This window comes from Aspergillus pseudotamarii, assembly GCF_009193445.1.
Source record: "Aspergillus pseudotamarii strain CBS 117625 unplaced genomic scaffold BDV38scaffold_19, whole genome shotgun sequence".
Taxonomy (NCBI): Eukaryota; Fungi; Ascomycota; class Eurotiomycetes; order Eurotiales; family Aspergillaceae; genus Aspergillus; species Aspergillus pseudotamarii.
The window spans coordinates 71,109-91,087 of NW_022475033.1; the positions used below are offsets into that span (position 1 = coordinate 71,109).

General features: G+C 48.1%; 6 protein-coding genes across 6 annotated transcripts; 3 read left to right on the top strand and 3 right to left on the bottom strand.

The window, feature by feature from the left end:
• Positions 1-1,207: 1,207 nt before the first annotated feature.
• BDV38DRAFT_270275 (sugar porter family MFS transporter) lies at positions 1,208-2,986 on the top strand (the record flags this gene model as incomplete). Its single annotated transcript, XM_032057123.1, has 4 exons — positions 1,208-1,305; positions 1,375-1,703; positions 1,765-2,226; positions 2,283-2,986. 4 exons carry the CDS (start codon positions 1,208-1,210, stop codon positions 2,984-2,986), a joined length of 1,593 nt encoding a protein of 530 aa, XP_031914795.1.
• Positions 2,987-3,552: 566 nt separating this feature from the next.
• On the top strand, positions 3,553-5,748 carry BDV38DRAFT_243667 (putative ab-hydrolase associated lipase). The gene has a single exon (XM_032054243.1). The coding sequence runs from the start codon at positions 3,666-3,668 to the stop codon at positions 5,592-5,594; it is 1,929 nt and encodes a 642-aa protein (XP_031914796.1). The 5' UTR covers positions 3,553-3,665; the 3' UTR covers positions 5,595-5,748.
• Positions 5,749-6,444: 696 nt separating this feature from the next.
• On the bottom strand, positions 6,445-8,899 carry BDV38DRAFT_291803 (putative oxalate decarboxylase; the record flags this gene model as incomplete). Its single annotated transcript, XM_032061839.1, has 7 exons — positions 7,944-8,899; positions 7,804-7,893; positions 7,512-7,699; positions 7,394-7,461; positions 7,220-7,340; positions 6,659-7,163; positions 6,445-6,593 (listed from the first exon to the last, which is right to left on the bottom strand). Exons 1-7 carry the CDS (start codon positions 8,239-8,241, stop codon positions 6,445-6,447), a joined length of 1,419 nt encoding a protein of 472 aa, XP_031914797.1. The 5' UTR covers positions 8,242-8,899.
• A 2,068-nt stretch (positions 8,900-10,967) lies between these two features.
• On the bottom strand, positions 10,968-13,457 carry BDV38DRAFT_281664 (uncharacterized protein; the record flags this gene model as incomplete). The annotated part of the gene is made up of 10 exons (XM_032059609.1): positions 10,968-11,032; positions 11,080-11,103; positions 11,159-11,253; positions 11,318-11,350; positions 11,397-11,575; positions 11,672-11,876; positions 11,925-12,102; positions 12,162-12,846; positions 12,958-13,044; positions 13,113-13,457. 10 exons carry the CDS (start codon positions 13,455-13,457, stop codon positions 10,968-10,970), a joined length of 1,896 nt encoding a protein of 631 aa, XP_031914798.1.
• Positions 13,458-14,133: 676 nt separating this feature from the next.
• Positions 14,134-15,839, bottom strand: BDV38DRAFT_59297 (uncharacterized protein). Its single transcript, XM_032063599.1, has 2 exons — positions 14,742-15,839; positions 14,134-14,674 (listed from the first exon to the last, which is right to left on the bottom strand). Exons 1-2 carry the CDS (start codon positions 15,387-15,389, stop codon positions 14,540-14,542), a joined length of 783 nt encoding a protein of 260 aa, XP_031914799.1. The 5' UTR covers positions 15,390-15,839; the 3' UTR covers positions 14,134-14,539.
• Positions 15,840-16,168: 329 nt separating this feature from the next.
• On the top strand, positions 16,169-16,602 carry BDV38DRAFT_281666 (uncharacterized protein; the record flags this gene model as incomplete). The annotated part of the gene is made up of 2 exons (XM_032059610.1): positions 16,169-16,323; positions 16,377-16,602. The coding sequence occupies 2 exons, from the start codon at positions 16,169-16,171 to the stop codon at positions 16,600-16,602; spliced, it is 381 nt and encodes a 126-aa protein (XP_031914800.1).
• Between the last annotated feature and the right edge of the window lie 3,377 nt (positions 16,603-19,979).

Genomic DNA, 19,979 nt, shown 5'->3' on the forward strand with positions numbered 1-19,979 from the left:
ATCTACAATAGCCCCCCAATTAGAGCCTAGACTAGTGCTGCAAGTGTCTGAGTGGCAAAAGCCCTAATTTGCTTAAACCATGTAACATTAACATCCTCTCCCTCCCGACATAATGTCATTGTGCGTTGAGACGACAGTCTCTGCCCGAAATGGCACCGGTGAGACTCCGGATTCTCGTCAACTTGGCTATCCTCCTCCATGTTTAGAATTTTAGATCCATTTCCCCGGATGGAGTCGTGGAGGTCTCCAGTTGAGCAGGAGTGCCATGGGGTCGTGCATGATTCCCTTTTAGACAAGATCTAGTAAGATGTCCAGACACTGGCATATGTATGGTTACAGATGCACCAGAAGATAATCCGGGATGTTGAATAGGTTACCGAAGCAAATTGATATTCTTATTACGAGAAAAGTGTGTGATTTCGGGATTGTCACGAGGGCTGGGTCGGGTTGGCCGCGTTCGGCATCCCCCGAATTCTTTGCATTTCTTTTTCATGACAACTTCTTCCCGTTCTCGGCTTCTCTCCGCCTCAAGGATTTCTTTCTTTCTTTCTTTATTTTTATCTCGATTGCCACTGCTTTTCTTGTCCCGTGACTCGGATTGCCGTCACGGTGCGGCGAAAGGATCCCGTAGAAGGGGAGGGAAAAAACCCGTCCATCGTATTTGGACATCCACTCTGCGTGCCAAGTTCCAGAATCGTTCGATGTCCGTGGTTTACTTGGGTCTCGGCCATGTGCTTACTTTCCTTGAACCAATCATTCGTATCCATGGGCCCCTAGCCTCGTGCAAGCCTCCTCCACTTTTCACGCCGTCAAACGTTCCTCTTCTCCAGACTCGGGGCTGTGGCGCGGAGAGAGACACATATCCCAGGTCTAGGGCCGAAATTACCAAATAATCCCTCATGCGGTCTACGCCAGCGCATCCTAGGGTGATCCCGTGCCCTCAATTGGCTGTAAATGCGGGATAACGCTGGTTTCGGCCGGCTCCTTCATGTAGTTTTTCCCCATGTTGACCGGATATGGTCAAGATTGGCCATCGCGACCTCCTGTCTGAAGCAGTACAAAAACTCTGCCATGGCCCCTTCCCCATGGAGATTCGTGTATCTCATTTTTCTCTCCACCTGTCATCCCTCCGTTCTTCCCTTTGCGTGTTGATCTACAGCTGAAGAATCTTTCCATACATTGACCCCAGTCCGTGTCTACATTCACCATGGGTCTCATGTTGAAGAAGCCGGATGATGCCACGGGCTCTGCTGCCCCTGCCATCATGATTGGCTTGTTTGTTGCCTTTGGTGGTGTTCTGTTTGGGTAAGCTGGCCCTCTGTACCATCATCGAAGCATCTCGTAGACTAAGATACTAACGATTGGATCCGACAGTTATGATACCGGTACCATCAGTGGCATCCTTGCCATGCCTTACTGGCGCAAGCTATTTTCCACGGGCTACATTAACCCGTCAGACAACTATCCCGACGTGACCTCCTCTCAGTCCTCCATGATTGTCTCCCTCCTGTCTGCAGGGACTTTCTTCGGTGCTCTGGGTGCAGCACCCATTGCTGATTACTTCGGTCGTCGGCTTGCTATGATCATCAACACGTTTGTTTTCTGCTTTGGTGTCATCCTCCAGACCGCTGCTACTGCTATCCCATTATTTGTTGCGGGAAGGTTTTTTGCGGGCCTAGGTGTGGGATTGCTCTCTGCAACCAGTATGTCATGAACCGACCCACCTAGCAAGTCTTAAAAGTATAGTATGCTAACAGGCTTCAGTCCCTCTGTACCAGTCCGAAACCGCTCCTAAGTGGATCCGTGGTACCATCGTCGGTGCCTATCAGCTGGCTATCACCATTGGATTGCTGCTTGCTGCCATCGTGAACAATTCCACTAAGGGCCGTAACGATACTGGCTCCTACCGTATCCCTGTCGCTGTTCAGTTCGCCTGGGCTATCATCCTGGTTGTCGGCATGATCCTACTCCCCGAGACGCCTCGCTTCCTGATTAAAAAGGACAAGCATGAAGCTGCTGCCAAGGCTCTCGCGCGCCTTCGCCGCATCGATGTCAATGATCCCGCTATTGTGGAGGAGCTGGCTGAGATCCAGGCCAATCACGAATATGAACTCAGTGTGGGCAATGCGAGCTACCTCTCCATTCTTCGTGGAAGTATCGGCAAGCGACTGGCCACTGGCTGTGCCGTTCAGGGTCTGCAGCAGCTGGCTGGAGTCAACTTCATCTGTATGTCTTCTACCACCCCACCCAATCCACTCTTGAGGCCAACTAACATCTCCCAGTCTACTACGGAACTACCTTCTTCGAACACTCCGGTATCAAGGATGGATTTATCATTACTTTGATCACCAACATTGTTAACGTTGTCTCCACCTTCCCCGGTCTCTATATGGTTGAGAAATGGGGTCGTCGTCCTCTTCTCCTATTCGGTGCTGTCGGCATGTGTGTGTCTCAGCTTATCGTCGCCATCGTTGGCACCGCCACCACTTCCGATGTCGCAAACAAGGTGCTGATCGCCTTCGTCTGTGTCTACATCTTCTTCTTCGCTTCCTCATGGGGTTGCACCGCATGGGTGGTGACCGGTGAGCTCTTCCCTCTCAAGGCTCGTGCCAAGTGTCTCTCGATCACGACTGCCACCAACTGGCTCCTCAACTGGGCTATCGCATACGCCACCCCTTACATGGTCAACTCCGGCCCGGGCAACGCCAACCTGCAGTCCAAGGTGTTCTTCATCTGGGGTGGATTCTGCTTCATTGCCGGTGTTTTCGTCTACACCTGCATCTACGAGACCAAGGGTCTTTCCTTGGAGCAGGTTGATGAGCTTTACGCCAAGATTCCTGTTGCCTGGCGCTCCAAGGAATTTGTCCCATCCGTTAGCTACGCTGACGTTCGTGACGTTGCTGCCGGCAAACTGTCTGGCAACCTCACTGATTTGGAGGCCGACGCCCAGATGAAGCGCAACATGGAGCATGTTGAGAAGGCCTAGAGTATTAGCTGGCGTTTGTCAATTGGGTTTTCCTGTTTTAGTTCGGTGTTCGTCTTCTTTTTTTTTTTTTTCTTTCCTTATTTCTTCACTTCCATACTATCTATACTGCCTTTATACCTAGCGAGTGGCTATTTGCATCATTATCTTGGTGATGAGAGACGTGGTATGATGATCGGATCACGACCAATATCTTGAATTGTATAATATTCTTCTAGCACTGCTCTTATAACCAAAGATTATTTTTCCACCATCACTACTTGGTCACCTGTCATAAATCGTAGGGGCTACAGCTTAACGGTCATAGTTTTATAGGGTACCGTTAGTGTAAAAAAAAAAAAAAAAAATTAAAAGAGAACCCTGACTAGCTGGACTGTGGAGTTGACCGTGTCTACCATCGGCCCTTCCCGTACCCTTAACAACCCCGAGAACTGGAACCTGGATATCTGCCTGAGGCATGAATGCTTACGTCGCCTTTCCCCACGTTCACGTGTCGAACCCTTTTTTTAGGACTTTCCCGATGAGGAAGGGCAACATGGGGGCAACCGACTGGGGGAAATGATCAACTTCTTCTCTTCTCTCTCCCCTTATCCTTCTTTCCCCCCCTGTTCATGTTTCACCTGGGAGATACGATGAGGTGGTCATTGTCTTCCCTCGCTACGACCACTTCCCGACTACAATCATGCTGATTCGCTCGGTTCCAGAGCATGACCCGGACTCCGTATACAAAGTGCCGCTCCTATCTTGCGAGCCGACGGACAGTCCAGTACCTTCCGAAAAGATGTCTGTATCGGCTACGATTACCAGTATAAATCCCGATATCTCTCCGATAGAAGACAGGAATGTCCAACCGGGGCTAGAGCTACAAGAGCTCAACAGGACATGTGACGGGAACGAAAAGAAGACCAGCGACCCAAATGTGACCGATAGTCCCTACGATGAAAAGCACACTATCGAACAGGGCGTATCACAGAAACAGCCCAAGAGCTACGTCTTTCCCTCCCAGGATCACCCGCTATTCCCGCCGCTACCTTCGTACGGAGCCCCTTCCTTCGTGTTTACCATAAAGTGTCTGGTGCTACAATGCGTGTCATTTCTGCTATCGCTGCTATTTTTGGGTGCTGTGATTGTCGGAGCACTTGTATGCAGGACCCGACTCGCTGTTTCCCACGTCAAGGCCCGTCTCCAAGGTCAAGATCCCAATGAGCAACGGGCTTTCTACGAAGAGGAACGGACACGGGAGCTGGAGAGGCAGAAAAACTTGCAGAGGTGGAAGCGTCGGCAGGAGAAGAAGGAAGTCGACGAGGAAGTTCCTGATGAGTGTCCGCCTCTGGAAGGCGGGAAGGATCCGATCATATGCGACGTGGCGTACTACGCCAGAAGGGTCGGACTTGACGTGGAGACGTTCCGGGTACAGACGGAGGATGGATTCATAATCACTCTATGGCATGTTTATAACCCTCAGGAGTATATGCCCTTGTCTGCTGATGCAAGGGCACCTCGTGGACCTGGGGTGTTTACGGGGAAGAAGGACCCCGAGCTCTCTTCACGGTCGAATCGCAAATATCCCATTCTTCTCATGCACGGGTTACTGCAGTGTGCCGGTGCGTACTGCACCAACGACGAGGATAGTCTTGCCTTTTACCTTTGCAAGTCTGGGTACGATGTCTGGCTGGGTAATAACCGCTGTGGACTTACTCCGGAGCACACAACGTTGTCTCCGTCGGATCCGCGGATGTGGACGTGGAATATCCAGCACATGGGCGTGCTGGACCTTTCGGCCCTTGTGTCGCGCGTCCTGTATGAGACCAGTTTCGAGAAGCTAGGTCTTGTGTGTCATTCGCAAGGAACAACACAAACGTTCGTGGCACTGGCGAAAGATCAACGCCCCGAACTAGGGGAGCGTATATCGGTCTTTTGTGCTCTGGCTCCAGCTGCGTATGCCGGACCATTGATCAAAAGGAGTTACTTCCGCTTCATGCGGATTATCTCCCCTAACGTCTTTCGCATCGTATTCGGCATCCATGCTTTTATTCCCTTCATGATGACGGTCCACCAATATCTCCATCCGAAGATCTACGGTACATTAGGTTACTACGTGTTCTCGTACCTCTTCGGCTGGAGCGACACCCGTTGGGACCGTGGTCTTCGGGATCGTATGTTCCAGTTCTCTCCAGTCTACGTCAGTGCCGAGACAATGCGATGGTGGTTGGGCCGTGAATGCTTCGCCACACAAAAATGTATCTTGGCCTCACGCGAGGTCGGCATTCTTGAGGCGGAAGAGGATCATCGCTTTGAAAAGGGTATCGATGGTGGGGCCTCGAGGAGTGATACCGCATGGTACGGACCCCAGGTTCCCCCGATGGCTCTATGGGTCGCGGGAGCCGACAATCTGGTTGATGGCAGAAAATTGCTTCGGCGGTTCCGCAATGGACGCGAACCCCATGTGCGTGTTGTTCACGAGAAGGTTATCGAGGAGTATGAGCATCTCGATGTCTTATGGGCCATGGACGTCATCGAGCAGGTGGGAAAGGAGGTACGACAGGTTCTCTGGACGACGATGCCAGATGATGCCCGTGCCGTGTGTCGGGTGCCGAAGGGCGTGCAGTAATACCCTGTTGACATGAGATATGAGGCATGACTATATATTAACTGCTTTCGTGGATTCATTGGCCTGGAGTTATATGGTTGTATAGATACAGTGTACTCAACGATATACATAGACACTTATAATAGTAGTATATATTAAAGCTAGCATTTGTTTCATAACGATCTATCCTGAGTCAAGCACATTGTACCCTACTAATCTTTGACTCTAGGAGACAGTACAAGGGCTCGTCTTCCTTTCTTATTTTGCAGGTAAACAATCGCCCCTAGCTTTTAATTTAAATTTATTGCTTTTATATTAAAATAACTAAACTACATAGGTAATGCGAGTCCATCAACGGGATGCCATGACGGGTCATTTCCCATTTACCTAGGTAACAGTAGGGCCTAAAACGCCCGCATCGGAGGCTGTTTCGTTAACCGTCTCATCGGCCAATAGAGTAACATCTCAACTGACGTAGCATGGGTAACGGTTGATCTGCAATAATGCAAAAATATGGTTCTTGGCTGGTCGTAGACCGACGTGAGGAAGGATTTGGGGATGATACTCAATGGAAATCCTACCTTTTTTTTTTTTTTTTTTTTTTTTCCCTACAGGGTTCAAGATATGTATGTATGCTAGAGGGTTAGACCGGAGATGATTGTGGAACGGCATGACAATAAGCATAACCATGATATTTCTTTGTCGTAGATGAGGTAGATGCTTAATGATAGTATGTACATGTGTTAAATGTGTATGCACAGCTTGAGATACCCGTGATGTCAGATTCAGGCTTCAGTTGAGGTGATCATCTCTATAAGCATATTGAAACGTCACCCTGGAAGAATGGGGCTTCAATAGGCCCCCCAAGAAATCATCTGTTTGCAACAGCCGTCACATTCGATCCGGCAACGACATACTGTTTCTCCGTCTTCAGCTTACTCAGAGCACTCTCAGGCAGCTTCAATGTATCAGCCACGATTTGCTTCGGAGTGGATCCGATCCATTGACCGAGAGCAATATCTGTATAAATGTCAGTATCGTTGTGTTCCCTCATGAAAACTCAATAAAGAAAAAGGTAGGATTACCAGTAAACTTATCCGTCTGCAAAACTTCCAAAAACATCAAATCCTCATCACCCGTATTCTCGATATAATGACTATTTGACTGCGGGAAGTAGCCCACGTCACCAGCGCGGTAATCGAACGTGGTCGCTGTTGTGGGCGCTGTGAACAACGTCGCGCGAGCCTTGCCCTTGATGAAAAACGTCCACTCGTCACTGGTCGGGTGCCAGTGGATCTCACGCATGCCGCCGGGTTTCACGGTCACAATGGCGGCGGCGAAGTTGGTGGCGATGGGGAAGGTGACGGGGTCGACGATTTTCACGGAACCGCCGGCGACTTCATGGGCTGGTTGTTCGGAGAAGTGGTATGAGTAGCTTTGGCTTAGCGGCACGATGCCGGCGGCTGTTGTTACGTTTTGCTCCTCGATGTCCTTCGGGGCTTTTGTGCCGGGGAAGATGTACAGTTCATCCTCTGGGATGTCGTTAAAGGCGGAGATGGGGAGGTCGAAGTTCTTCGCCAGGACGGATCTCTGAGGTTCTTTTGTTAGCCTTGAGATTGTCTTTCTGGGGCATTGGGTAGTTGTACAGGGTTGTGACTGAAGACTTGGGACGCGAGGAAGGTGTTGTCTTCGGAGAAATCTCCGTCGTCGAAGACGAGGAGGAACTCTACTCCTGCATCTAGGGCTTGGATGGAATGAGGGACACCACTGTTATGATTAGTAGTTGTCATTGAAGGCTTGTGAGGATAGTCTGGACCTACGGAGGGAAGAACCACACATCACCTTCTGTCACGTCGTCGACAAAGGTTTCGCCGTTCTCATTAACCGCCTAAGGCAAGTTAGCAAGCGAGAGCATAAGTCTAAACGAGAGCAAAATACCTGAATGCGACATGACCCATTAAGCACCAAAGACCACTCGCCGGCAACGTGCCAGTGCAGTTCACGATACGCCCCAGCTTCCAAGCGCATGTCGACACCGGCCATCTTGGTAGCGTCGGGCATGACGACGGTGTTTTCTTGACGAGCCCATCCCGAGTTCTCCGAGCCGTATCTGTCTCTTAGTGAGCCTCATTACCTTACATCATATGTAGAGCCCTTGGACGTACCTGTTACGGCTGAGACCTACCAACTATTAGCAGGGTTTGCGAATAGGGATAGTGCTATAGCTTACCCATTGGCCATTGAGCATTGATTGTCTGTCCCTTATCTGTACCCGGGGGAGCTAGCTTATCGCTATTAATTCGGTCATAGTTGTAGTTGCCTGACTAGTTAGTGCAAGGAAGATTCAGAGATGGAAGCTACATGACTCACGAGGGCCAGGGTCGGACGCTCCAAGATCGCCGCGAATGGGCTGCGGATTGTCGACCTTCTCGAAGTCCAGATATGACCCTATCTTCGGATCCTCCTTCTGCGCAGGAAGAAGGGTGTACTTGACCTCTTCCGTGGAATGGTCGGATAATTTATTGTCAGAAGAATAACCCAGAAGATTCTCAGAGCCTCTCAATGGGGGATTCCCGGAGTCCCGGATGGAGTCCCTAGCAGCAGGGGCACCATGGACGGTACCAAGGATAGCAATGAAGCAGCCGGTATAGTAAAGGAAGGATTTCATATTGAAAAGCCAAAGTATTGCCAGTCGAGGGTTGAGAGGCGCTGTTGATGGAAGAGCAGGACGGATGCTTTGACTGGCTTTATATCCCTGGAACTTGCAGGGTGCTACATGAAGATCCCCTCATTCCAAGGCGATATTGCTACCACAGTCAAAACTAAAAGAAAAACCCCTCATGAGGGGGATGCTGGAGTTGGACGAGTAATCTGATATAACCATTTCCTAAAAGGGGCACCATACCGGCTACTCCATGAGGAGATATGACTAAGTGGAACCAATCTGAGTGGCTTGTCAGGAGACCAGCTCCTACGGCGCCCAATAGGGCTGTTACGATTTGTTACTGGTCCAGAATGAAATCTAGTACTCGCATAGGGCATGCATTGCCTGGCAAACTGAGGAAGCGTCCCCCACCCGTGCAGCAGGCAAAAGAAAAAGAGCTCATTTTTTTTTTTCGCAAGCGACAAATATGTCGCTAGTTAGGCGCAGGAGGGGACGACGGTGAAGACATAACGTTCAAGAACCAAGCTTCGGCTAAGGTTTCGACAAGACTTTAGTAGGGCTGGGTTTGATATTGATTAAATTAGGGGAACCCCACTCGACCGTTTAGTGGCGGAATTCCTTACTCTTACCACCTGCAATAATTGTCCCCCCATGCATTAATTAGTGCTGTTGGCCTGCTCGCTTATGCGCCTGTTATTAGTACTAGCACTAAGACATACGTACTGCTCTAGCCGCATTCTCAATGCGGCACATGCACATGTATGTACAGTATGTACTGGAAGTGGTAGGCTGGTAGTAGGCTGGTAGCAATCTTGCGGTGCCACGTCACATTGGCCGTAGTTTCCCTTACGACCCGAGTAATAGATCTCTTGTTTGTGAGTGCTTAATATTATGTATGTATGACCTTACATTCATATTCATAGAGATCACGACTCCGCACTCACCGCCGCTCCGTACGTTCTTTTGGGGGAAGATCCACTTGGAGCAAACCTTCAATGAATAAATCAGGTTTCGTGATTTGCCAGGGCATAACTTAGAACTTGTCTGCCTTACCCGCATGCTTTTATGTTGCTTATCTCCGAGCCGGGTTTCCGGCACAGAGAGAGAGAGAAAGAGAGAGAGAGCACAGACCTCTGGGGTTGTAGTTGCGTCCCGTTGTATCCGGTGGGGATTCAATTCAAGGCAACCTTATGATCTGCTTGGACCGTAGAGCATGTGACTTGCCCTAAAATTAGAGCAGAATCCCGACTAATATTCGAGGACCTTGTCAATACCGGAAATTTATGACCGAGAAACGTCTTCTTGCCATGAATTCGGTTAACCCGGAAGCCGGGTTTCTAGCCTTGAATCATTGGGGGCGAGAGAGCTCCGATTCGTTGAGCATGGAATGTCATGGCTCCGATGCCATAAGCTCATTATGACTGGATTCCAGCGTCAAGCTGGACCATGCATTCATCGTCTAAGAAGACTCATCTCCTGCCTAACCCAGGTATTCCCTGTGTCTCTTGTATTTAAACCGGAAGGCCGAGGAAACATGGTCCATTCAACCCGGTTTAGCGGCCTTGTTAAGTTTAATAACAACATGACATGGGGACCTTGAGCTGACGGAAGTCCCCCACTGTCAAGACGATCCACTCATCATCCATAGAGGAAGTCGAAGTCTTTAACCACGAGCAGATCGGGAATGCTACCCCGAGATAGACATGCATACGTTGACCAGTCACTCACTGAGCTATGCAGTAATATGTTCGGAATGTTATGAACATGCTCGATATTAGCTCCAAAAATCCGACGACGAGAGCATTCAGCGTATTCAGTATCTTACATTGAACCAGATACCAGCATGCCAAGCGTTCTGGCAGAATCATGGAGATCACTATCAGTCCCTTACTACAGGTGCTTTCGCATTGCTTATTTACTCCGTAGTTCTGCTGTGATTTGCCGATCGAGGTATATCGCGCACATCCGGTTTGCTGGATGGTATCCATGCTACTCGGCCCGATGAAGAGCAATCACAAAATGCTGCATAGTACTTTTGGTCCTTGGACGGGTAGCTCACTCAGGGAGCTATATTTGGAACATAGTCTGTGGCCTTTTGAACTAAGCGGTTCTGGTTGATGGAAGACGGGTTTCCTTTTTGCTAAATGGTCATAAGTACTTTGACGGCAGGAGGAAACAGCAAAAACACGACACACATGGCCAGTGGGCATTCCCTACATAGGCCAGGTTTAGATCTGCACCCAGGATAGAGGAATTTGTAAACATACAGATAGATGTCATTCTACTTTCTGCCTAACCAGGTAGGCGCGACAATGTTACATGGCATCACTAGCTCCGTGATTATTTATAGAAGCAGGCTGCGGTGGTGCAGGGTACTGAGGCAATTTAGGATGTTTAGTACTATAATCATCATCCAAAACCTCACTGGGACACTCGTTGAACCAGGTATAAGCCTAACGAACGTCGGTATGCAAATGCACCTTGCTCATAAAGGAGTCGAAACGTACAACGCTGGTACGGGGAATAACTTGGTGATAATCCGCCCGCCCCAGCTCACCAAGGTTAGGGAAATGCATGTTCGCCTTCCACAATTAGCGCTCGAAAGGTGATCATGTTGGTGGAAGTACTCACTCCCCGGTCGGCCCCCATATACCGGACCATCCTAGGGCTCCCATTTCCACTTCGAGTCCATGGTAGGAACAGCGCCTTGGTTGATTCCATCCGGCAAGTTAGATTGCTACCGTGGTATCACCGTTGAATTTGTCAATCCAGAGGAAATCAGCCATCCGACCATCTTATGAGAATAAGCTCTATCCTGTCACTTGATTAAGGACCACATACCGTTTACGTCCGCCCACCGATGGTCTGTATCAGGCCAGAATTTTTTAGATCACGCTTATATGCGCCGAAAAGGACTTACTTGCACGGTCGTAATGCTCACTTCGTTTGACTTGCCCGATGGATTCGAAACTATTGTCTCCCTTGTTCAACCAGCCATCTGTACGGCCATCCGGACTATAGACAAAGTTCATTAGTATATCGCGTCATGTATGAGGCTTTATACTGGAAGAGTACTCACTCCATACAGAGGTAGTTTGCCCGACCGTCTCCACTATCATGATTAGCATCTAATCAAGTTCCTTAGTATATGAACTTACTCAAGATCTGCAAACCGAAGGCCCAAGTCATAAAGGCCTACACCCCATCCCTGAGTACACCTCGCATTACCCGTAAGAACTCCCTTAAACTGGAAATAGTCACCCTGGGCATTAGAGCTCCACTTATTTAACCAAACCTCAGCTTCTCCTGTATCTCGTTTCACGGCCCACAAATCAGACTGCATAAGAACATGAGTCAGATGGGCTCATGAAATGCGCTGGAACGATGTCACCACAGTACGTATTCGACATACTAGGAGAAGAAGATCACTTACTTTTCCCTTTGCGTCTAGCCAAAGCCAATCGCTGCGGAAGTCTCGATTGATATCAACGAGAGGCACACCGGTGATATCCCCCATTCCTTTACCTTTGAACACGATACCGAGATCTTGCCAATACCCGCCGTACTCTTTTGTGGGTGCATCCTTCTGGCCACCATTGTGCCAGCACCGAATATCGCCATTTTTATGTATCAGACAGCTGCATGCGAGTTAGCCTGACTAAAAAATTGGCAAAGTTCGAACTTACTAGTCTATCCTTCCGTCCCCACCGATATCGCCGAGGCGATCCTTGACTAGTCCAATGCTTCGGAAAGTGGGAACGTTGGGGTCCTTATCTTCATTAATCGAGACATACATGTGCCCCTCCCTGCTGATGCAGATGAAATCATCAAGGCCGTCCCCACTCACATCTCCCCATCGAACACCTGCAGGTGATATTAGTACGTAAGACAGGTTACCAACATATATGCATAGATATACATACCTCTCGCGAGGCATCCATCATTGACTTCAATCCTCACTACACTTCCAAACTTCCCATCATTATTATGAATGAACATATACGTACCATTCCCACCCTTTGTCCAAACTAGCTCATCCAATGCGCTTTCCCGGTGGGCGCCAAATTTATTCACTAACTGAGCATAGTTGATACCAAGGGCAAAGTCCTTCTCTTCCTTCGTAGTAGCCGGACTGAAGATGCGCCCCATGTCCTTGGAGCTATGGACATAATTTCCGTCATCGGCCCCACTCCCACGCTGGGTTTGGACCCGACCTCTCTTATTTCCACTGCCGTATTCCTTTTTGCAAGTCGTTCTACCAGTGCCACTGACACCTGTATTGTTTGGTGACTGGAGCAGCCTTTGCAGCTCAGTGTCTTGGATGACTTCCCACCAAGCCAAGGCCATTTTCTTATAACCAAAGTCAGTTAAGTGTGTTCCATCGATCAAGTCCTCGATTTTGATGAAGTTAGTCATCTCAGTAAGGATAATGCGTTGGCCTTGTTGACGGCACGCGGCAATAATTTGCCGATACTGATCACTAATATATTTGGCGAAATGGACGACTTCACGCTCGGCAACTATGGGGAGCAGAGTAGAAAGGATGATAGTAGTGCCGGGAATTGCGTCGAACAGACGTGTCAGAAGAGCATCCAGCCGCTCGCCCGTCTTGTACACATCAATTGTTGTCATTATACTAATTTGCGTTATTCGCGCCAGCACAGTGCATATAATGTCAGTTAGTTCACAGTACTATGAACAGAGATAGTACTACTGTACTAAAATAAGGTTTGGCTGTGGCGGGATGGTTTTCTCAGCCTCTTGGGTGAACTGATCGACTCTAAACCCTGATGTGGCCTCAACCTCCTGTCAAATAATAAGCGTTAGTATCTCTGACCTAATAGTTCAACTACAAAGTATTAGTAGTGTCTTACGTTGTTATTCATGGTGCTGGTATCATTTGGGTTACTGCCAACCATGTTCACCCACCATCCAGCGTGACGAAGTTGCTGACGAAGCCATCGTCTATAGCCATTACCATCAGTTGACTGGTATCCGTAGGTGATGGATGCACCTAGGGGCATGATGCGGAGGGTGAAAGGCTTTTCATCGCGAGGAGTCAACTGTGATATCTCATTAAGCAAACTGAATCCGTCGTACGAAATGATCCCGGTAAAAGATCCGTCTGGTACATATGGAGATACAGAGGCGAGTGACAGCATACTCAAACCTAAAATGCAGGTCTGGACTGCCCAGTCAACAGGCGTTCGCCGTACCATACTTTTGTATAAAATAGCCGTGGTTGAGTAAGATTCATAAGGGCAGCACTGGCTGTGTGGGGTTCTTATACAGACCTTCACGCTGATTATAATTCCAACACAGATAAATAGGATATGCTGCGTTATCCCAGTTGACCCGAGTGGATTGTATTATAGAGCCAATGTGCCAAGATCAGTAATCTCCCTAACATGGCTGTGCAAGTCTCAAGAAGCGGGATATTCTGAGGTTTGGTCAAAAATAAATCCTTTGACGGGTTGGCTCATCCGCTAGCCATGTCTGCCTGTAACGCTTTGCTAAGTATGGGTGATATTCAGGGCTCAGATGATGTATGGGATGTAGCCCCGATATTGGCCATCTGTCCACGGTGTTGGCTCTCTCGCATATCTTATCGGCTTGCGCGAGGAAGCCCGGGAAGCCCGGTCTCTATCTCACTCAGCCTTGACACCTATTCTCCATATGTCCACCAGTTAGAATACTTCTGGAAAGAGGGCCAAGAAGAGCCAAATGTCCAGATGTACGGGTTTTGCGGTTTTTACTTAGCTCCTCTAGCTTTCGCTGCCCTTATACCGACATCCATATTCTTGAGAACTTAATACAAGCACCCCGTAGTACGACACTAGCCCACAGATGACCGCCACCTTATATATTGAGGAAATCGGTCCATGATTTCGTCACAACTGCACTGCCATATGATGCAATTTCGTGTCCCGTCAGTTTTATTGATCAACAACAGCGACACATGTGGATACGGGATCAGTTGGCTTAACAAAATTGAGCCCTAGTGCTCTTCCATGAAGCTCTAGCTTTTGGTGCTCCTTAAAAGCCTGCGACTAGTGACGGTAAGCTCGGCTTACATGTAAGTCCACCCTGGAGGAACCGTCGGCTGTTGGACCATGTTTGAAACATGGCTATGAAGCAGGCTGGTAGACTACTAAACAAAACTGACCATGGGCGGCGCATAATGTGTTTTAAAGAAACATGAGGGATCAAACTTGGTGAGGTTATAACAGGGAGATCAGAAAAAAGAATATGACAAATACATATCATCAGACGTAAAACATCACGGAAATCTGGACTACAATCAAGGCTTATAAGGAGGCGGAAGGTCATCTGAGTCCAAGCTTTCCTTGTCCGAGCTATCTGAGTCGGGCTCATCGTCCGCCCATACCTTGGCGTCTTGGGTGACGAGCTTCTCCGATGAAACATGACCGATGTTCTATCTCTGGTTATTATATGTGTCCAAGAAAACGAAGGATAATCTACACAGTGATAGAGCAACTCACCTGACCATCCTGGGTCATCATTACGACCTCATTATCTCCAACTCTTCCAACCAATTTGCCATTCTTCCAAACTCCATGGCGTAAAGTCATGCCAGTGAAATCTGTCTTAATAATCACGCAATCACTTACGTCGCAGTTCCGCAGCGCCGATCTCTTCACACGACTTCGAGCAATCCGAACATTCTCAAGATGACTGCGTCGCAGACAACTCTCGTCCGTGACGGATGATCCGTTGACTTTGCTCCGGTTCAAAGTACTCTGGCCCGTAATGGTGCTATTTCGCACCGAGGTGTGGCCGCGGATCGAGCGCACATTGTCGAACTTGGAGTCATTGGCCTCCAAGGATTTAGCGGAGCACACATCGACAAGCTCACAGTTAGCGAGCTTGCACCGACGGACGTACGAGTTAGCGATGACAGTATGGCTGATCTTACTACGCCGAATGGTGGTGTTGGCGGGCGATATAGGAGTTACCCTGCTGCTTTCTGGGAACGTTTTGCGAAACACATTGACTGAGTCGAGCTCGCTTCGATGGATGGAGTCGGCGGGGGTGAGGCTGTTAAAGCTGCAGTGGTTGATGGATGAACGGGAAATAGAGGGAGTGGCAGGACCGGAAAGACTGCTGCTGATGGCACTCTTTTTAGTCATTCTCTACGGCGGTGTTTGATATTGACAGTCAGTGTCTTCGTACGGTTGTTGGATATATTTTGAAATTGATCATGAGTGATAGAGACGGAGGTATAATATTGATCATGGGAATTCTGTTGCCTGCTGCTTATACGAGAGTGTCAGCTCCGTGTTAACATCAACCTATGGATGGGTGGTGGTGGTGGTGGTGGAAAGTCTAACTAATAGATCAATCGGGTTAGCTTGTCAACGCCTTGATTGGTTTCAGCGGTAGACCAATCATTCTACAGTAGAGAAATTAGCGCCACAGATTGCAGAATAATTGGTGCTTCTTTTCTCTTTCATTGATTTTCTCTCCCACTAGTAGAAAGCAAGCTCTTATTAGGGTGACACAGTGTACTACTACTGAAAGCACAGTAATTAAAAGATGAAATACACATATATCTACATATAACTCATCCTACTCTATCAACATGACATGTATTCTCCCTGCAAAAACAGCCTCAGATGAATATATTATCCATTTTATATGTCACTGGCCAATGAATTGAAGAACTTAAACCCCGGTTCTGTTTGACAAACTGCGAAATGTGTATCCAGCTGACATCCAACAGTTCTCCGCAAGAGCCAGCGCCGCACTCGGCCTACGAACAGATGTGTCGCTGTTCAAATCAAGATCCTTCCCCGGGTCTACACAACAACACCAATAACCATGTCAATTAGACATACCACTCTCCACCCATCGGAACCATCCACAGCAACCAGACCATCGTGTGATTGGTACCTCAACCTCAATCATAATGCCTGCACTCCCGAGACCCGAAACCGACTACGAGCGCTGGATGCGCGACCGTAAGCCAGATATCCAAATTAGCGAAAAGCCGCAGTACGGTTCAGACCCCGTTGTCGAATATCCTTCCTCCATGAAGCATGTCTCAGATCCGCAGCTACTGCTGTACGTCATCTTCACTCTTCTGTGTCGCCTTGCACTGTATCAATAATCCACAGGGACGACCAGCGCAGTCCACCACACACACCCAATGAACATCGTCCTACCGGGAAATCTGAATTGTTGACCGACTATCCCCGGGCTGAAGAGGTGATAGTTGATCTTATCACAGCACTCGTGATCCTAGGGATTCTTTTCTTTACAGTCTGGGTCGTGAAAGCGAGGAGAAGACCTGTTCCGAGACTAGTAGGGCGGGTGTCGATTCGGGAGAAGAGGAATGTTTAATGTCGGTGGTCTGACTTGCGACGGACGATGATGGTTATGATATTTTACGATGAGCGAAAAGTGTTGTACTTTACTTTTAAGTTCTACTAGGGGCGTTGAGCGGTCTTGGGATGTTGTGTTATGGAATAAGCCTAAGAGATCCATGATAGTGACTACGACTCAATTCGGCACGTTCGATCTTCGGCTTAAATAGGTCTCGTTTATGTATCGATCTCCTTTGATAAATCGGATGGCTACTTCCCGTCATGACCATCATATCAACGTCCTTGATGATGCAGTTGCAGGGTCTATGATATATATCGAGGAAACATATCAGACTGAAGATGGTGAGCGTGTTTCCAAGGGAGTTGGAACTGGTATGAAAAATAGGTAAGACACAGCATACAATATCGAATGGTTCAGAAGTGAAGAAAGAAAAAGGGATAAAAACTTAAAGAGGTCACGGTGGGAAAAAGAAAGAAAGAAAGACACAGTGGAGTGGTTAGAGAATTGCATGTAGTAACGACTTCATATATTTTATGTAGTTTCTTAGATGGGACCCCTGCTCAAATCCAATTGATGTACTGCGGACCAATCACTCATAAGCTTACTTAAGAAACTAGGTATCTCTGTATTTGGGAAACCAATCAGTTCGCCTTCTGATTTCCTCCCCTCGTATCTTCCCTTCATGTGTTTCTATTCTATCCAAGCTACTTTCCTCTGCTCGCTCCAAGATTGGCGCACTTCGACAGTATATGGACACGTTGGTGCTTGGCTATGCCTAGATCACAGTTATCATGATAGCTGATAAAGGCGACATTCTTGTATGTTGTAAGCATGAAAGTCTCTATGTAGCATTTGCGTTATATATCTTCTCTGATGTGCTCGAGCTATGTGCTACGCGGTGCCCATCCTGATCTTTGGTGACAATTACAAAGACAGGGTATCTACGTTGGCCTTGATTAGCTGCATTGGACACTCGCCTTGAAAGAATTTGTGGGCTGGCTCTGGATTCGTCTGTTATGATTCTTTGTGCCTACGAAGGTACACAGATGGGTAGTTGAACAGGGGCGAGATACCTCTCCTGCATGGGTACCGCCACTGTATTGGGTGTAGATGTTGCCTTCATTGATGGGCTCGCCTTTCTCGTCTCGAACTCTTCAAGGGTCACAGTGAGTGATTTGAGGTCTATTCTATGGGTTGTCCAGACCCAAAAGAGAACTTTGATTTAACGAGGAGTCTACGCTGGGATCATGATATGACACCAGTAGGGCGGCGATGTCATAATGAGAAAATCCGCTCTCCATTTCAACCACACAAGGAGAAAAGAGAGGTGTCTGAGGAATGGCCAAGTCAGTCATGTCGAAAATCAAATGCCATATCAGCGTAGGCAGATATCCAGCCCAGGACGATCATTCCGTTGGTCTGAAGCAGAAATCCCATCGGCAAGAGCGATACCACCGTCTCAGACCGTGTCATTGAGCCATGCCATTGCATGCATGATTTCGTGGCATTACAAGTCGACCATCCTGATACCGTGCCAGAACAACTGCATGGGAATCTTGCATTACCTTTGACAAGTCAACCATGTGATTGGGATGCTCATCCGCCTAGGAGCATTTGATCAATGATCTACAGGATGATCGGGGGGTGGGCGATGAACCAGGCACTTATAGGTAATAGATATACTGTCGTGTCTTACAAGGTTGCAACATCGGTAGAGCATCGATCAGTAGTTCTCAGGAACCGGCGGACGGTTGCACCGGCGAAAGAGTGGCGCCAGCCCAGACTCCCAATCTCCACTCCATCAATGACATGTCGATAAGGCCAGGCAGCTTTAGTCTGAAGCACAATCATCATCCACGACAAGATGACGCGATTGGTCTAGAGAGTCTGCAGCCAATGCATAGAGTTAGTTTAAATTCTCCGATGGGGTCACCTCAGCGTCATGCATTCATTGTGTGAGTGTGACTTACTCAGCCCCATTTCTTGGGTGTTCAGGTTACAGTTGAATAGTACACATACTGATAAGCAGGCAACATGTCTGTTTTGTCTGCTGCCTGGACCTCCGAGGGAACAAAGAAAGATGTCACCTTGGAAACTTTTTTGAAACACGTGGTGATGTCCTGTCAACCCGTACGATAATGAAAGATAAACGATGTTGTAGATTGAGGCGACAACGACTCCTAGGAGTAGTTGTACAGTACCTACCCACTTGTCCGATGAACTCACATAACCAATGGCTGAGTGGTATGCGAGTAAACTGGACAATGAGCATTGTTGTGATAATGATTGACAGCCGTGTGGGAGCCAAACATTGTTTTTGCCGCATTCAACCGAAGTTTTGCCTGGACTGGATCTGAGATCTCACATTGAACCGTCCGGAAACGGAAAGACAGGATAGGTTTACCTAACAGGACGTACTCGGTAAAGCACCTTACTCCGTCATTCTCCCCATTTAGTGGTTCTGATTGACCCCTTGCTGACGGGTGTAATATCCCACGGGGATATAATTCTTCACCTATAGATTCGGATCGTTGGGCGAGGTACCGAGCAACTAGTATTGGGCGACGCTTACGCGGGAGTACCGAACTGACCGTAGCATTGATACTAGTACTCTCGTAGTGTCTCGTGTCGGCTAACGGCATTAGGACTAGGGGGATCAGAAGGTGTACGCGTGTTGCAGCCTCCAGTTTCTTGGCAGGGCTTCTGGAATGCAGGCGATAACAACTAGTATCGATTATGCCTCATGACTGACTCAGTGTCCTAGAGGTATGTCCAGAGGGTACCTACGAGGGCAGTGTACATACATACATACATACATACATAGAGGTCTAGTACATACTATGTCGTCAATACTACTACGATCGGTTCACAGGCAGATGGAGGACACACGGACTTCCTACGACCTAAAATGGCGTAACCTTATACACAGTATCCGGGTAGACCAACAAACTCTAGCGAAAGTCGATCATCTGAAGCGAGTTGAGGTGATCACGTCACTCATAGATTGATATAATCATGACAAAATAGGGCTACCTCTCCGAGTATATATACAAGAATGGATCCGAACTCGTGATCAGAATGCAATGGCTGAAGAAGATGCTCGATGGGGTTTGGGGAGTTTTCCGTTCCGTCTCCAGTTCAGTGTAACAGTCTCGGCCACTCTCATTAGACCGACTACCACCGTTGCACTCAACATGGGTGTCACATACCACACCAACCCTACTGGCAACTTTTTGGACGATTTGTTATTTTGTATTTTTTTTTTTTTTTTTAATTATTATTAGTATTAAAAAAATTCCAGATTTAATTCATTTTTACCCCTTTTCTCTTTCCTGTAGATTTATCTTGTCGTCATCATTCTGTTGCTTAATTCCAGGACAAGCCACTCGGGG